Source organism: Sminthopsis crassicaudata, chromosome 1, assembly GCF_048593235.1.
Source record: "Sminthopsis crassicaudata isolate SCR6 chromosome 1, ASM4859323v1, whole genome shotgun sequence".
Lineage (NCBI taxonomy): Eukaryota > Metazoa > Chordata > Mammalia > Dasyuromorphia > Dasyuridae > Sminthopsis > Sminthopsis crassicaudata.
In genome coordinates, this window is record NC_133617.1 from 347,619,006 (window position 1) to 347,636,368 (window position 17,363).

Sequence of the window (17,363 nt, forward strand, 5' to 3'; positions counted from 1 at the left end):
TATCAATTTCTTCCTTTTTCTCTCTTCTTCCTCCTGCTCATCTTAGGAAAAATTATTTTTCTGTTTTTATCAACCTATCTTTAGAAAATTAAGTGTATTTTGAAATTAGACTGCCAGAAAATTGATTCAAGTAAATAAATGTTAGTGCTCAGAAATATCTAATATTACTTGACATTTCCTGCTCAAGACATTTTTTCTTCCCCATTTCAAACACTAATAGAAAAACCAATAGCATTCTATTTTCAAATGTCCAAATTTTTTTTGTATTTAAATTGTAAATGCTCATAATACCCATAACAAATTACTTATATTTATATTTAAATAGTTTTAAAAATATGTTCTCTATTTAACATGGGTTCAGTTGTTTATTTTTTATTATAAATCAGAAGACAAAAGAAGATTCTAAATTCCTAGGTAATCAAAACACATTTTCTCCCATCTTTTAAATCTCTCTCTCTCTCTCTCTCTCTCTCTCTCTCTCTCTCTCTCTCTCTCTCTCTCTCTCTCTCTCTCTCCCTCTCTGTCTGTCTCTCTCCCATTTCTGTGTGTGTGTGTGTGTTGCAAAGACAGGTCTGGGTTCTTCTAGACCAATTTTCTGTTTATATAAGCATATTTGGACCAGAAGATTCATCAGAGGATAATAATTCTGCCTTTTGAACACCATATGCTAATCCTGATAGTAAAGAATAATGAACAAAAATGGCTTCTTCTTTGCATCCAAATGTTAATCCAACTTCCTCAGAGCATGGTAACAAAAGAAAAGTGCATACAACAACGAATTCTTGCAGTCAACCCACTAGCATTACTTTTCAAACATTCTGATCCTTCATTCTTCTTTTTCTTTACCTAACCACCACTTCAAAATGATCTCATCACAGGTCTATTCCTTGTTTTCATCTTTCAGGAATCCCCTTAACTAGGTGATTGTGCTGATTTTTTAAAGTACATTTTCCCAGCAAGGTTTTTACTTTAATGCTTTTCTGAATCAACATTCTTTATTGTGAAGGTAAAGTGATAAAAAGATGGGATGGCCATCTTTGTAGCCACCCCCATCGTGGTTGTAGAGCTCAAAAACAAATGCTAGGTGTGTCCCCAAAGATCAAACTTCAATAGATGGAGTTCTTCATTCTATACTATGTCAGTATTTGGTTACAAGAAGTATTGGCGTGTTTTCTGTAAACTTTAGGCCAAGAAGCAAAACCAAGATTAATACAGTACAAGTAATGGGTATGTGCTCAGAGGATTTGCTATCCAATCCTACCTCTGGTATTTACTTCTGTGTGATGTTAACTTCTTTGGATTCTTGATTTCTTCATCTGTAAAAAGATGGAGATGGATTCAATGGCCATTGAAGTCTCTTTCAGCTCTTGAGCTATGAACTATGAAAGTCTAGAAATTCACTTCTTCTACTTCCTAGCTTAGCCTTTTGCAGTGTCTGGTTTGTCCTTGTAAAAGAGTCATCTGTCCTTTTTTTCAAATTCAGTGGGATGATGGGGGAAGGCAGGGACTGTTTCTGGTGTTCACCCCTTTGCAGATGAAGACACCTGTATCTGTGTTAGACATGATTGTCAGGAATACCAGGAGACTCATTCAACTAACTATCTCACTTTCAAACCACTAGCTGTCTCTGCTTGTTTCTGCAGCTTCCGTTGAAGAGAGAAATCTAGTAGCAGTGGCCAAGCCCTACAGGGGCAGAAATATTTACTCAGATTCCTCTCTGGCTGCTTTGCCAACAGGAGAAACAAAAAAAGAATTGAAAGATGATCTGTTGGGAAACAAGTACTGACCAGAAGTCTCTGGGTATGGGGGTGGCAGGAACTCTGCCTTGTCAGTGGCATCCAGGCAGAGTGAAGTGTGAAAATTTGTCTAGAGAATACACACCCTGACCTAATGAAGACTATTTTTGTTGTAACTGCTGATGTTACTTACAGCTGCTGCTGCTGGGGGACTGTCTTCTGAATAAAATCATCCTCTCTAAGACTGGGTGGAATTTTTCCCCAGGGGACTCTTGGCAAGGGTCTTGGGGAATTTGCATCTTTTTTCCAGAGTACAAGCAGAGATGGGCCTTGGAAATAAGGTGGGAGTATTCTACCTAATCCCATTTCCTGTGAGGGTAGGTAAAGTAGTGGATGGGCAGGAATGAGCTTCTAATCCTCCAATCTTCTTCTGGGCTTCTGGTTCAAAGGTCAGAATTCTGATGGTTTGATTCTAAATCTAAATGCACTATAGTACAACATTTGCATGAAAAGTTAAAAAGAAAGTGTTGGGAGTGTTGTGGAAAGAGAACAAGCAACTGGCACTTGTTCCCAAGGAGGCGTGATTTTGCTGCATATTGCACATCAAATATTTTTGGTTTTAGGATCCTATCCATTGGGAGAAGACCTCTAACTATGGGGGGGTTGAATTTAATGGATAGATTTCCTATTTCTTTGCATGTTCATTGGAGTTTGTTTTCTGTTTATAGTTCTTGTTATTAAATAAATAATGCAAATATTAAACAGGTAAATTGGTTAAATAAGCCAAGTGGGGTTTAAACACCTTGTATATCTCTCTTGTTTTGTTCTCATTTCCTAAAGAGAAATTAACAGAACAAGAAATAAAAGCTCTCACCAATACCTACTAGTCTGCTGTAATTGAAACTATTTTTTCTCTCCTTCCTCCTTCTCTAGAGTTTAAATATCCACTTTCTTCTACTTTTCTCACTAAATGGAACCTAGATGTCATCTAAAGCAAACAAATCACCTTAATTGAAAAAGGTCTAAGTCCAATTTGGAATTTGGTTCTGGGGTTATAAATGAAATAAATACTTCCTTAAAGATAGTATCTATCCTTAGGATATATCTATCTCTTATATAGACCCCCTCATTATGCAAGTCAATAGTAAATAGCCAATATTTTCATTCTTTGAAAAATGGTCCAAGTTAATTTTTCAAGGACTTAGAATCAGCTCCTAAAGGAGTAAAGGGTAACCTAAGGAAATAAGACTTGGAGAAATAGATTGTTGAACTAACTTTCTTTGTCTTTTAGTTTGGTTTTTTCCCCTTCTTTTGTGGTCACCTTGCTCTATCTTAAGAATGGGGCAAACAAATACTTTTCCCAGTATGTTACTTAATATAAAAGCTAGATGTTTTATTGTCTTCCTAGCATCTGGAGCAATGTTCTTAGCATTTTTCTTATATCTATTACCAAATTTAAAATGTCATTGCATAGTAATGTATTGTGAAGGAAAAACAAGCAAATAACTATACCAAGTGAAAATGACAGACAAAGGGAGTGAGGGTATAAAGAAAAAAGTCATTCTCAATATAGTTTGTCTCAGAAAGTCATTATGAGTCTGCTTTTCAAATGAATTTTAGGTATATTCTGTGATAGATATGAACTATATATTCCATATATCATATAATATGTGACTTACCATATATGTATATAAATACATATATGTATATAAATATATATAATGTATATATCATATACATATATGATATTCTTACTGTCTAAATGCTGAAAGTTTGGAACAAAGCCTTCTTATTTTAGGTAATATAAACTTGTGACTTATGCCTGCTCTAGCTATAGCTCCTGCTTTGTTCTTCCATTCTCTACCTACCCTCAGTCTACAGTAATGCTTGCTATTTGGAACCTTCTGCCTAATCCAGTAGGAGAGAAAGGGGAGGGAAAGGAGTATAAAAAAACAATAAAAATTACCAGTCACTCAGAAGCTTTCTTGCTAATAGTCTTGGAGGACTTAATCCTGGGCTTAGTGGCTCTTGAACTGATTACCACCCAGCTAGTCTTCTATTTTTCTCCCCTATCTCCTCAAAAGTAAAAGTTGTTTTTGTTTGTTTGTTTGTTTGTTTTAAATTCTGACATATTAAAGGATTATAGACCCTCTTACTTGAATGGTGTGTTTCCTAAACTTGAGTGCTCCAGTAGAGCCCTATTCTGGACAAACACTTCCTTCCTTTAGGAGGGCCAGAAAAATGATCCCCTCAATAGTCCTATTTTCTTGCCAGCTTCAAGGCCTGGGGCCATGTACCTAAACTTAAATAAATTCTTCTCTAGCTGACCAGAAGCCCACTGAAGAAAAGAATTACTGAGACAGGTATGGTGGAGTATGTATGGAAAAGGAAGCAGAGAAATTGGGAGGGGGAGAAAGAAAGAAGGGGATAGTGACCTAGGTAAACATGGGATTCAAGTCTATTCTATTGTGAAGGCGAGGGAAAGGGTTCTTGGTTGCTGGTCCATAGATAATTTTCCCCAGGAGTCCTATGGGCGTCCTTAATAGTATAGGTAGAGATGCATAAGCTAAATTCACATCATTCCTCACACTACCCACCCCCATCTTCCACCCCCCACCATTGCCGGCTACTTTCTACCCTAGAGTTCGCTTGTGTGAGTGAGGTAGAGACTTTAAGAGAGAGGAAGCAAATTGAGCTCTTGCCATCTTTACTCGCTCTGATAAATTACGGTTTGCATGTGGGTGCAGTTAATCAAAGCTTTGATAGATGGCTGTCTTACAGCGTGTACAACCTGGAGATGATTTGGTTAAACGGAGGACATCCGTGTCCTTTCAGAATCAATGCAATTATTGTTTGCCACCTCTACAACATCTAGAGTGGCAGCACTGATTTGACTGACCTGTTATTGATGGCGGTGTCCACTCTTCCTCCCTAACCTCCTTGAACCTCTGCAACCTCCTCCTCACCACCACCACCACCCCCCAGCAAACATATACATCCCCCCACCCCCAGCGCGCGCGCGCCCCGCCATTCAGCCCAGCACTTAAAACCCCCAAGAATGCATAGGCGAGGTCGAGTTTTCAAAGGAAAAGTTGGGAACTCCTGCTCGCGTTGGAAAGTGTTAATCAGCAGGAAAGAGTGTGATCAGTGGAGCTATTCACTTGAACGTCACTCTGGTACAGGGGTTAGTGAAGTGATTGTGGCGCCTAGGGACTGAAGGAAGGCATATTCCACTCCAGTCAGGTGTTATACACTGAGAAATGTCTACATTAGTTCTCTATAGCTCTCCGCAAGTGAGCCGGTACAGGAAAGAGACCAGGACCCCAGCAATGGAAAAGCCCTCACGGGAAGATCAGAGTTGCAGCCTGGCTTGATCTCAGGTACAGAAATATCTCTCAACCCTCTCAACTACCCAGTACCCTCCCCAGTCCTCACACCTCCTCCACCACCACCCCCTTTCCTCATACCCCCATGCCCCTCCCGACCTTCACTTCTTTTTGATGAAGTGGCTTTTTTCTTCCACAAAAAAGGGGGAGCTGAAAAGCGGGAAAGAGAAGCGGAGGTACATTGGTGAATTTTGCACAGTGATTACCTAAGACCCAGTGAAGCGGGGTGTGTGTGTGTGTGTGTGTGTGTGTGTGTGTGTCTGTGTGTGTGTCTGTATGTGTGTCTGTGTGTGTGTGTTTGTGTATGCGCGCGTGCGAGTGTTTTCTTAGGGAAAGGGAGAAGGATTCGACGTTTCCGCGAAAATGAAGATAGGGTACAGAGCTCCTCCAGGGTCCGGGCTCTGACAGTGCAAACTTTGCAGAAAATCGGATTTACTCTGACTGAAACAAAGTTTGGTTTCCACAAGAGGTGTGATGGAGTGTATATGTCGGGGGGCGGAGGGGGGAATGGGGATTTTAAGCCAAGTGCTGTCCACAGTTCAAAAAAAAAAAAAAAAAACAGGAAGAAGAAAGCGGGGGGGAGGGGGGAGGAAAAAGAGGGAAGATGCCGCAGGAGGAAAGAAGCTAATAGTGGGAAGCTTACGGATGAGTCACGGAGAATCAAGTCCAAGAGACCATGGCTCCCCTGAGAACCATGTGTCGACTAATGCTGCGCCTTTGCTCCAGGACTCCGAGCGCCGAAGGGGCGTAGGGGGGAAGATTAGAGGATTCAAGTTCTTGCTCCAATAACTCCCAGTCCTTAGTTTCCTGGGTCAACTGGGAGGAAGATAAGGATTTCCACTGAGTAGTGATGGCACCTTAGGAGTAGGGGAGAGCTGGGGAGACAGAGGATAGTGAATGGGGTGGGGATGGGAGGATGGAGTTGTCAATTAATTGTCAAATGATGAAAGTGAATAAATTGCAAAGTACTTTATCTGAATCTGAGGCCTGCCTTCATGTTCTCAATCTATTATTTCCCTACCTCTCCAGCAACTTCCTTCCACCTGATCCTGAGAAATCAGGCAAAAACTACTAAGGAAAAGAAGGGACACTTCCCATGCTTTTCCTCCCAACCTTTCCACTACACTTCGCAGTTGCCAAGGTCTTTTGGATCACTCCTACTTCTTTACAGTGACCTCTCTACTCTTTGAGAAAAGTGCTGAGACTCCCCAAATGGGCTCTGTTTTTTTATCTATCCTGGAAGGGATGTCATTCCTCGAAATCCCATCATCCTCCTTCCACCATCCTAGGCCACTTAGACAGAAATGGATTGTCTTAGCACTGACTGACTTTGTGTTTGTTTCTCTCCCAGAGTGGGGAAGGGGAACAATCCTACCAACCCCTGGCAAAAGTCATTCGTTGCCCTGGTTTTTTCTGTCACTACCCTACTGGACAAGGTAGTTTTTGTCATTGCTGTGCTGTCAGAAACCAGATAACCTAGGACAATGAGTTTCTCATTCTAAAGTCCCTCTATGTATTCCAGAGAGCCCAAGTATTTCAAAGGAACTTCCACCCACAGCACCTCTTGAATATGAGAAGTAAATGCATTCAAGTTCACTTGAGAGTGCCTATTATCTGAGTTGCACAACTCTCAGGCTTGCCTCAGCTAGGACCACCACCAGTCTCCCTGGCTCTCTGGCTGAGGCCTGCTCCAGCAAGAGGCTAATTTCTCCTTCTTATACAGATGTACACACATAGATTCAAACACCCCTACCGTTATAATTAGGTTTCAGAAACTCTAAAGAAGGTGAATTGTTCCGTCTTTTGTGGCTTTGACTTTCTTCTCCCTGTAGTGGTTCTAACAAGTGCAGGAGTACTGAAATTGGTGGGGGAGGGGGAAGAAGGGCCTTCACAGGAACCCATAGGTATAATTAATCAGTTCAATAGAGAGCACTGAACACTGTTCATACATATAAAAGCATATTTGTGAATACGGCTTAATGTGTATACATATATGTGTGTGTGTGTGTGTTACTGCTTATGCATGAGTGTATAGATTGCAGGATATTTAAATAAATGAGATTCTAGCCATTCACACCTACCATGGGACATTTCCGTGACTCCTTGTGACTTGGTAACAAGGACAAGCAAAAGGAAAACCACGATCCTGAGCTAGGGTTGCACTTTTTTGTAGGGAAGGGGCTTTGGGACAATAATATGCATGAAGCATATGCAGAACATTTTCTTCCACTAAAATTCTTCCTGTGTCCCACAATATTAGGGGCAATTTAGATTCATATCTGTTTCAAAGCAAGGAGATGAAACTTCATCATGGGTTGGGGGATCATCTGGAGCATTTGAGGTCAAGCAAGATTCCTACCAAGATGCCAGGCAGTCCATAGTCAGGGTTGACTAAGCAAAGACCAAGGTTAAGCTTGCAGAGGAAAGTCGGGACCTAGAGAACTAAGACCTGTAAGGGAGTAAGAGTAGTGATGGAAAAGAGTAACTTCCAGTCTCTTGTTTAGTAACAGAATTTGGGAATGACATTTCAGAAGAGCATTGACTGATCATGACACCAGGGAGACTCAGGGCCCTAGGGAGGGCAGAGAATTGTCAGTAGTAGGCCAGGCTAGGTGGAAAGAAACATGACAGAATTGTACAGTGATTAATAAAGGGACCTTCTGTGTACCCACAATAACACCTCCTCCCCCCCCCCTCAAGGGGGAGGGAGTTGCAAAAGAATTGCATTAAGGCTGCTGTGTAGAAGATTACTGTAGCTATAAAAATAGATAAGGAATATACATATGGAATCTCATCTGGCATTTTAAAGATTAATAGATGTATCAGATTCTCAATATTCATGTAGTTCAGACATAGCATTGCTCCATTGTTTTCACTGGAAGCAGAAGAAAAGGGGATAGATAGCAGACATTGAAGAAATTGAGGAATTGTAACAACTGTTTCAAAAGGATCATTGGCTCAATCTGCTAATTATAATGCTCTAAATAGGAGACAGACTGGAAAGGACATTGAGGTTTGGTTTTGTGTGTGTGTGTGTGAGAGAGAGAGAGTGTGTGTGTGTGTGTGTGTGTGTGTGTGTGTGTGTGTGTGTGAGAGAGAGAGAGAGAGAGAGAGAGAGAGAGAGAGAGAGAGAGAGAGAGAGTAACTAAGTGACTAGTCTCTGATGATTTAAATAAGCAATTTCCTCCACCCCAATCAGTACAACCCCCAAACAATGTTGAAACAATTGGAGTCGAAGACAAAACAAATCTTAATGGAGACATTTTTTTCTCCTGATTCCCTGCTATACATTGTCTAATCCACCACTCATCTCCTAACTCCAGATTCTTTACAAGGTTGTAAACAACTTGTGTATTTAAAAAAAACTATTAATTAATTAAAATAAATGTCTTGTTCTGCTGAAGGGGGGGCGGGGGCAGGGAGGGAAGGAAAAGACCAAAGAGAATGAGAGAGACAGAGATAGAGATGGCCCGTTGGCTAGTTTCTTATTATTTACAAGAAGGTGATATTAGTAATGCAGGTGAGAATGAAATAAACAGCTCGCCAAGAAATCAATACAGAATTCAAAAACAATTATTAATGTCATTTGACTCGTGTTCTTTTTATATTTCTCCCGGCTACAGAAGCTAAACTGTCTGAATAATTTGCATGGATCTGCTATTTATTATTTCCGATGGCTTTCCTTTGAAAGCAGCTAGGACATTGCTTACTATAGTCTAACTCGATCGGAGAACTAGTATTTTTATCTGTAAATTAAAGCAATTACGCAGCAGATATTATATTATGTGTACTGTGGTCTCCAGATAGTCATCAATCACCTTCAATCGAGCTGTCAGAGTGGGCAGATTCGTTTCTGGGAGGCAGTCTTCCAGCTGGGGAGAAGAAGAGAACATCATCATTAATTAGAGTGTGACCCTGGGGCTATTCACATGTCTGAACCCAGGAATCTCTCTGAGCAAGTCTGCACACTACCGAGCGGCAGTTCCCCTGCGCTGGGCTGCCAGGGCTCCCACAGGCTTACTCCCTCAGCTGCCCTCCGCTCTCTGGGAGCGGTCCAGATCCACAAGGTTCCTTTTGGTCTTCATTGACCTTACTGGGCAGCATTTAGAAATGGGAGACTCCTCAGGTCTGATGGTGGACTATTGGCTATAGTTGCATTTCCGGTCTTAATTTAGTAAAGGGATAAAGGGAAAAGAAGGAAAGGAACCCCGAGGAAGTCAAGAAAACTGATTTTGTCAATGGAGGGCAAGACGAATCAAAGCGCTATATTTATAAGTGGCTTGAGATCCTTTTACAGTCTATCCAATGACTCAGATAAATCAGATTCTGAAAGTAGAATGTAACTTGAGAGAGGTTCTCAAGTCTGGGATGGAATAAAGGAAGTCTTGGAATTGGTATTATCTTACTCTCTACCCCTACGCTCCTTCACCACAACCTAGGACTCCTCCCCACCCCCGGTAGAGGAGAGTATTTTGGCAGCTTCTGCGCCGGGGGCGGAGGGGAATCAGCCCAGGCTTGGAAACCGCAACTTAGCGGGGAGACTGTGAAAATAATGGACGAGGGGTTTTCGTCTCCTTGCTCCCAGAACAACTTTAAAGGGCCTTCGTGCCTCCATGTAAGTGAGTTTTTTTCTTCCTCCAATCTGCCACACGGGGAGGTTGGGGTGGGGAGGGGAGGACGGGAGGGGTATAAGATCTTTATGACAGGGTTGAAGAGGATTCTAGATGTGTGCGACATCTTTTACTGCGACTTACTTTTACTTACCACCCCTCTCCAATATGAAGCTATGAATTTTTTAGTCCTCAGAGAAAAGAGGAGGGAGGGTCCTATGCGTAAGAAGAAGAGGGGACGAGTTACAGACAGAAGGCAGAAACTCAGGGGACATGCTAGGGGTTGCTGCTGAATTAGAGGCAAGGAGACCGGGTGGGAGCTGTTTGGGACCTTATACTTGGAAGGGGATTTAAAAGAAATGGTTTGTGTTTAATTAACTTGTTTCAAAGAGTCTTAGCGATGTCCCATAGTGGGAGAAAACTTTGTTTCACTTTCCTCAAAGCAATCTGAATATTCAAAGCCTATGGTTATATTGGTTCTTACCAAGAGAGCTGGTTTGGACTTTAAAAATCATTTAGTTTAAAACTTTCACGTTAGAGATAAGAAAACTTAAGCTCACAGAGGTAAAGTAATTAGTCAAGGTTTTTGAGAGTAGAGCATTAAATATTCACCAGACTTAAAAGAGATTTGGAAAGAAAATGTACAAAACTCTTAAGGGAGACATTTATTCAGAAAACCCAAATTAGGATTAGGCTGTTAGGATAATCTAGAAACACATCTTAAAATACATAGAGAAATATATATGTGCGTGTGTTTACCCATTTAAAAAACAATAAATGTGTTTGAGGTTTTTCTCCAATTTCATTGCCCTGTAAATTGCTGCCTGCAATTAATTGTCTCATATTCTGAGCCTAAGAGTTTTACATTCAGTAACCCATCTGGAGTAAAGGATACAAAGAAAATAGAAGTCGTTGTCCTGTGGTTTATTGCCAATGTTAGTGCTAATTTTAACTGTTGATTAAATCTTAAATGAAGACTCACTCGTGTGTCCCTTCATATGTCTCATTTGTAATTGAGACTAATTATTACAGTGGGGTGGGAAGAAGCAGCTGCTCATTAATTAATTTCTAATTAAAAGTGCTTACCATTCTTCAGTGACTAAGGAGAAAAAAAAACCATTAGTCGGTGTAATATTGATTCTTCAGATGAAAACCATAAAAAGTGGTATTTATTTTTTTGAGTGTATTCCCCACTTGCATTCAAGTTCTCTATACAGCCATAATGCAGGTTTGTGTATTCTTCACACACACACACACACACACACACACACACACACACACACACACACACATTCAGATGTGCCTCAAATGAATATTAAACCTGCAGTCAGGTCAGTTTGAGTAGGTTTTATCTGACGTCAGTCTTCGCTGTTTAAAACAATGTACAACCGACTAGACGTGTTTGCCCGCGAGTTTTTTGGGGTTTTTTTTTCCTTTTTTCTTTTGAAAAATATGTATTTGTGTAGCCACGGGTTGGCCGATCTCGGTGCCCGGTATAGCTATTTTCCTGGACTAAACGAATAGCTGCAATCATTATAGATCACTTTTTACTCAGTTAAAAAAAAAAAAAAAAAAAAAAAAACTTTGAGATGTAAGTAGATAAATTAAATATGGTGTTGTGCTTCGTCCTATAAGCATCTAGGAACCTCTGGTCACCAATCAGTGGGTACGGTAGAGCAGAACCCAGCTGCGGTAGCGTGTTAGAGCAGACGCCTCTCCTCGCTCCTTGATAACCGGGAACCTCTGTACCATGTCATACCCTCAGTTTGGATACCCTTACTCTTCTGCACCACAGGTAAGACCTGATGGTCCACGGAGAATAAATGATTGAATGCCAATGATTATTGGTCACTTCCGAGCGGGCTTAGGGCTGCGGGATTGCTTGGGTAAACAGAAGAGCTATTAGAAGAGCGTGAAATTGGTTAAACCGCGGTGCTGGCGGTGTTCGCAGAGAGAGAGTTAGGTTCCTCTGCCTTAGTAATTTGGAGAAGGAAAGGCGATCGTAGTAGAACCTGGAGGAGAGGAATTGGGTTGGGAGAAAGAACAAAATTGAAAGGATGGGGGAGGGGAAAACTATTCCCCCTCCAGGTTTCACTTACTCCTTTAGATCTTGTGTTTTTGAAGAAGAAACAGCAAAGTGCCTTAAATGAGTAATTGCAGTCACTTTGGGGAATACCCCAAAGACAGCAGGTTAATAACAGATGTGAATGTTTGTCTCAGTGTGGCCATTTCAAATCTGGAGCTAATGTAAACACGGTAGTTTAGGATAAGGGATTCTAAGGGTAGGGAGCAACCTTTTTGTGGCAAAAGGAGTAAAATCATTTTAATGTGGTGACGATGCAAAAAAAAAAAAAAAAAGTTCCTTTAAAGAAGGGAGTTTAAGGAGACTGTCTCACCTATATACTCTAGACAATCAGAAGCCCCTCTTTCCCAAAATAAAAATACATTCCCATTAGATAATGGGGGGGGGGCGTGATGTACCAATCGAGGTTTCTGTGTTGACAAACGAGCAAGCATAGAGTGTACATTTTAAAATATTCTAGGTCATCCGCTGCAAAAAAGTAGTGAACAGAAACCCCCTCCCTCCCTTCCTATTAGGCATTTTTCTGTGGAAATTTGTTCTTTCTCATTAATTTCAGTCCAAGCACCTACTCTGCCCTCAAAATTTCTTTCTTCCTTCTAGTTCCTGATGACTACTAATTCCCTGACTACTTGCTGTGAGTCCAACGGTCGGACGTTAGCAGACTCGGGGGCAGCCGGCTCAGCTCAGACCCCAGTCTATTGTCCTGTGTACGAAAGCAGGCTGCTGGCCACAGCGAGGCATGAGCTCAATTCCGCAGCTGCCTTGGGAGTGTATGGGAACCCTTATACCGGCACCCAGGGCTACGGAAACTACGTTACCTACGGCACTGAAGCGTCTGCCTTCTACTCTTTGGTAAGCTAAGCTCTGGACCCGGGGTGGTGACTGGGGGATAATCCTCACACAAACTTGGCCCTAATGATGCCCGGGATTGAGCTAATGTGTTAGGGACAGAGTAAAGAGAGAAGGGGGGTGGGGGTGGGGGAGGGACAAAGAGAAAGGGAAAGGAGAAGTGAAGAGGGGAGGGGGGACAGACCGATAAAGGAAAAGAGAGTGGGGAAGAGAGAGAGGGAATATTAGAGAATCTTTTCCCCATGTGGAACTATCCCCTTGCAATGTAGATGATTTGAGATAGGTAGTGTTGATAACTGAAAGTTCATGTTCAATATTCTCAAATTCTTTGGTTTTATATGTTCGTGGAGACTTGAGGTCTTCTCCGTAAAACTAGAGTCAATTACTCAAAAAATTGCTGCCTCCTAGGTGCTAGGGAGTAATGGTACTAATGACAGATGCCAGTGATGCAGGGGCTACAGAGGCTTGGAGTTTAAAGTTGCATGTGTCCAGGTCCCCAAGAATCGATACACGTTCGAATGAGCTTTTCCTTTGGCATCATTATAGTGAGGGTTAATGTGTCTATTGATCTCTCTCCCGCTGAAATTCCACAGTACTTGGGATTAAAGTCTTGGGAATCAGTCGTCCTCCTCACTCACCCACCACCTCCCATTCCAGGCCCCAAGCTCAACTCTAAATCCTCCCAGACTCGAACTTCTCTATTCCCCTCCTCCTCTCTTTCCTGCCTTTTTTTCTGCCTCCTATTTACCTTCCTCTCTTACTTCTTTTTCCCTCCTTCCTCATTTTTGTTTCTTATGCCAAAGTTAATAAGCATATTTCTAGGTCGGAAGAGACAGAATCTTTTTTTTTCTCCCCAAGCAATTGAATGAGTCAATTTCAAGCAAAATTTCTTTGGGTCACTAGAGTTCTGTATTCAGGCCTTATGCATAGCTTTGGAGGCTAAGCATATGCAGAAGATCATAATATTTATGAACTAAAAATATTGATTTCTTGTTCCATCCTCAGTGTGTTCCTCATTACCAGAGGAGGTGGATATGGGGAGATGAGGGAAAGAGAGAGAAATGCAAAATAGTTTTATTTCCATTTTCTACTTCCAGTCTGTGGCACTCAGAGTTGACATACACTTTATAAGCTAATAAAGACTTCAGTGGAACTTTATTTTCAGTAGAGATATTGCTAGGGACGTATTCTGTATTCCATCAGAAATGTAAGCAGATTAGTGTCGTTTAATTCCCCTTGAGAAATAAAAAGATTAATAAACCGACAAGCTTGATTTAATGTTACAGAATAGTTTCGACTCGAAAGATGGGACAGGATCTGCGCATGCGGGCATCACCCAGGCAGCAGCCGCTTACTATCCTTATGACCACACACTCAGCCAGTATCAATATGACAGGTAAGAAGCAACAATTAAAAAGCTCCATCAAGGAGGAAGGGCATTAAGTATGCTTTTGCTCCATAGTACCATCCCCTTAGAATTTCAAAGGGAATATTTTCCACATATATTTGTCGGGCTATATGTAATTGCCATACACTGGTGACTATCTTCACGTGACCATTTATGTTTTGGAAAGTGACTATGCAAAAGCGAGAGGCAGTCTGTCCCATATCCTCTCCTGGGTCTGTGGAGAGATTACCTTAAATGTGGGGCCTGAGGGATGGTCCAGCAAATTACGGTGGCTAGAACTGCCCAAGAAGTGTAATAAGTATCAACTGTACGTACTTTCTTATGAGTTTTCATATTTGGCTGTTGAAATAAAATGTCTGGTTTAAATAGTACAAAAGGTGGTGGACTCAGGGGCCGAAACACCTGAAGGTCAGCCCAAGGGATACTGGAGGTGGGAGGAGAAAAGAAGTGGAATGGAAATACAAGCACCAAAGGGAGCTTAAATCCCTCTTCCTTAGCTAAAAAATGTGCTGATTAAATACACTCATATTCAGTCAGGTATCCAAGTTCCCAGACAAAACTTTCACCCATATTTCCCTTTCTCTTCCTTTATGGATTGGGGGGGGTTGGGTGTCACTTCTGTAGCAAGATGTTTTCAGTGTAACAAAATGGCCAACCAGACTCCCACCCCAGGGGCTCCAATTTATCTGGGTGCATACATCCACCAGATTCCCCTTTTCCCGAGTGACTGGTGTGTTTTATTTTCTCTCTCTCTCTCTCTCTCTCTCTCTCTCTCTCTCTCTCTCTCTCTCTCTCTCTCTCTCTCTCTCTCTCTCTCTCTCTCTCTCTCTCTCTCTCCCTCCCTCCTTCCCTCCCTCCCTCCCTCCCTCTCTCAGAAATTTTTCTTGTTTTGAGTTCCTTTCAGAGGGATTGGACCCTTCATGCAGTCATACTCAAGTCACTTGTTACCTTGCAGTTTTTGTTAACTTGAAACTTGAAACCTCCCACTTAAGCCTTTTCAACCCTATACCCATTGGGCTGTGTACATTAAATATTCAGGTCTGGTCCCTCTATCATCTTCTGCATTTTGCCTTTACATTATCTTGAACAAAGGGGTAGTAGGGATGACTAATAAAGGAATCCTATTTTTTAAAAATGTCTATTAACATTTATGTCGAGGTCATTTAAATAACTCTTTTGGAGAGGGATTTATCAAACTGTCCAACAAACTTATCTGTGCTCTAGTGCTCTTCTCTTTTCCGTCTAAGATTTTAAAAGATTTTTATCTCCTTATGTGTGTTTAAATTAAAAACAAATATTATCTGCCCACCTAGTGCCTCAAAAGTTACAGCACCAAATAAACAGAACTGAACTCAGGATTCTTCCGACTTGGTTTAATTTTCTGACGAAGTCTTCATGTAGTAGTCTGTCTGACCCATGTTACTTTGCCAACACCTCTCTCCTCCGTTTCCCAGGTATGGTACCATGGATGGTGGAACAAGGAGAAAAAATGCTACCCGAGAAACCACAAGTACCTTGAAGGCCTGGCTTCAGGAGCACCGAAAGAACCCTTATCCCACAAAGGGTGAGAAGATCATGCTGGCTATCATCACTAAGATGACCCTCACCCAGGTCTCCACCTGGTTTGCCAATGCCCGAAGGAGACTCAAGAAGGAGAATAAGATGACTTGGCCACCTCGAAACAAATGTTCAGATGAGAAGAGACCCTATGAGGAGGAAGAAGAGGGAGAGGAAGAATCCCAGGAAGATCATATCAAAAATGAGAAGAATGATGGTTGGTTTGAAGTGATAACATTTAACTCTAGGTAGAAAGAAGGAAAAGAAAGATGGATTTTCAATCCAATTATGTGTACTGGTGGCTGTAGCATTGTAGAATGAGAAGATACTTGTTGTAATGTTTCTAAAGGATAGAGGAGAGCAAACAATTTATTTTTATTCTAGACCCTTGGTCATCTTTTGACCCACTGTGGGGAATCACTGACCTTCCCCATACTATCTTTTAGAACAATCGATAGAGAGAGAGAAAAGAGTTGGAGGCAAGGAAAGTTTTCCTTGCTTCCCTTAACTCCTTAATGAGTGTCCCTTTAAAGGTCTGGGTTAGGGTTTAGTGGAGATGAACAGGAAAATATTCAATGGCTTTGTTTAACTTGCAGATGTCTGTCTCTCTTTTTGCTTTTCCCCACGCCTATCCTAAATAGAACGCGTTCGAAAGGAGGAGAAGGAACTCGAACTAAGTGACTTAGATGATTTCGACCCCATAGAATCGGAGAGCTCAGAGTGCGAACTGAAACCGGCTTTCCAGCACCTGGACAGCGGTCACATGCGGGCTGCTTCTGGAAGCGCAGATTGCCCAGGAGACTCTTGTAAGGAGTCTGCCACCTCTCTCAAAATGTCGGTCCCTAGAGGTGTCCAGTTGGAGGAAGATATGGAGCGAGCCAAAAACTGTCTCAAAAGCGTAGTAGATGAATGTGAGCAAGATCTAGTAGTGGGAGGGCGGCAGAGGGGCTGCGATTCTAAAATGTGCTTTCAGCAGCCGGGGGAGTCCCAGATCCTGGAGGCCAAGCCCCGAATCTGGTCCCTAGCTCATACAGCCACTTCTCTTAACCAGACTGAGTACCCATCCTGCATGTTGAAGCGTCAAGGACTCTCCACTTCTTCCTCATCTGCCTCTTCTTCTTCCTCCACTGCGGTCTCGGCTCCCAGCGGCCTCGAAAGGCACCAAGATTCCCCTGTCACCAGTCTCAGAAACTGGGTGGATGGAGTCTTTCACGACCCCATATTCAGGCACAGTACTTTGAATCAGGCCTTGAGTAACACTACAGTGTCCTGGGCTACCACCAAAGGAGCAATACTGGAAACGGGAGCCCTAGGACGCTCTCTGGGGAACAGCACGGACATGCTAAAGGGACATCTGGCAAACTTCCCCCCACACCATCACCACCACGACTCCAATAAGGAGCTTCTCTCCTTTCCCAAATCTGGCAGCAAAATGTTCTGTTCTTAACAGCCCCGCCCCAACTGGGGCCCAGAACATTCTTATCCTAGGCAGAAGTGGACACAAGTTTGAAAGGAGAGTGGGGGAGGGGGGGGGAAATAGGGAGGGGAAGAGCTTAAGTTTGAAGAATAAACTTTTTTTCTACAAATAAATAAATAAATAAAAATAAGCCTAACACAAATCAAGAAGCAAGTAAGCCAACCATGTCAAACCAAGTAATCCAAAATAGAGGATTTAAAAGTCTGTTTTGCTTAGGTTTACCGGAGAGACTATTTTCATTCCGTCTTGAGAAGAGT

At 42.0% G+C, this 17,363-nt stretch overlaps 1 protein-coding gene across 2 annotated transcripts; it reads left to right on the forward strand.

Moving 5' to 3' along the window:
• Window positions 1-4,843: 4,843 nt before the first annotated feature.
• On the forward strand, window positions 4,844-17,154 carry IRX4 (iroquois homeobox 4). 2 transcript variants are annotated; one of them, XM_074279156.1, is made up of 6 exons: window positions 4,844-5,116; window positions 11,368-11,527; window positions 12,416-12,667; window positions 13,951-14,060; window positions 15,527-15,846; window positions 16,271-17,154. In XM_074279156.1, the coding sequence occupies exons 2-6, from the start codon at window positions 11,483-11,485 to the stop codon at window positions 17,074-17,076; spliced, it is 1,533 nt and encodes a 510-aa protein (XP_074135257.1). In that variant the 5' UTR covers window positions 4,844-5,116; window positions 11,368-11,482; the 3' UTR covers window positions 17,077-17,154. The 2 variants fall into 2 exon arrangements, with proteins under 2 accessions (XP_074135257.1, XP_074135256.1); XM_074279155.1 differs by lacking the exon at window positions 4,844-5,116 and adding an exon at window positions 9,050-9,737.
• The last annotated feature ends 209 nt before the right edge of the window (window positions 17,155-17,363 follow it).

Excerpts from the sequence above, each read along its gene's own strand:
- IRX4 (XM_074279156.1), top strand. The coding sequence starts at position 11,483 with ATGTCATACCCTCAGTTTGGATACCCTTACTCTTCTGCACCACAG. Across the intron at positions 14,061-15,526 it reads AGCCAGTATCAATATGACAG|GTATGGTACCATGGATGGTG; the intron begins GTAAGAAGCAAC and ends TCCGTTTCCCAG. Across the intron at positions 15,847-16,270 it reads CAAAAATGAGAAGAATGATG|AACGCGTTCGAAAGGAGGAG; the intron begins GTTGGTTTGAAG and ends TATCCTAAATAG.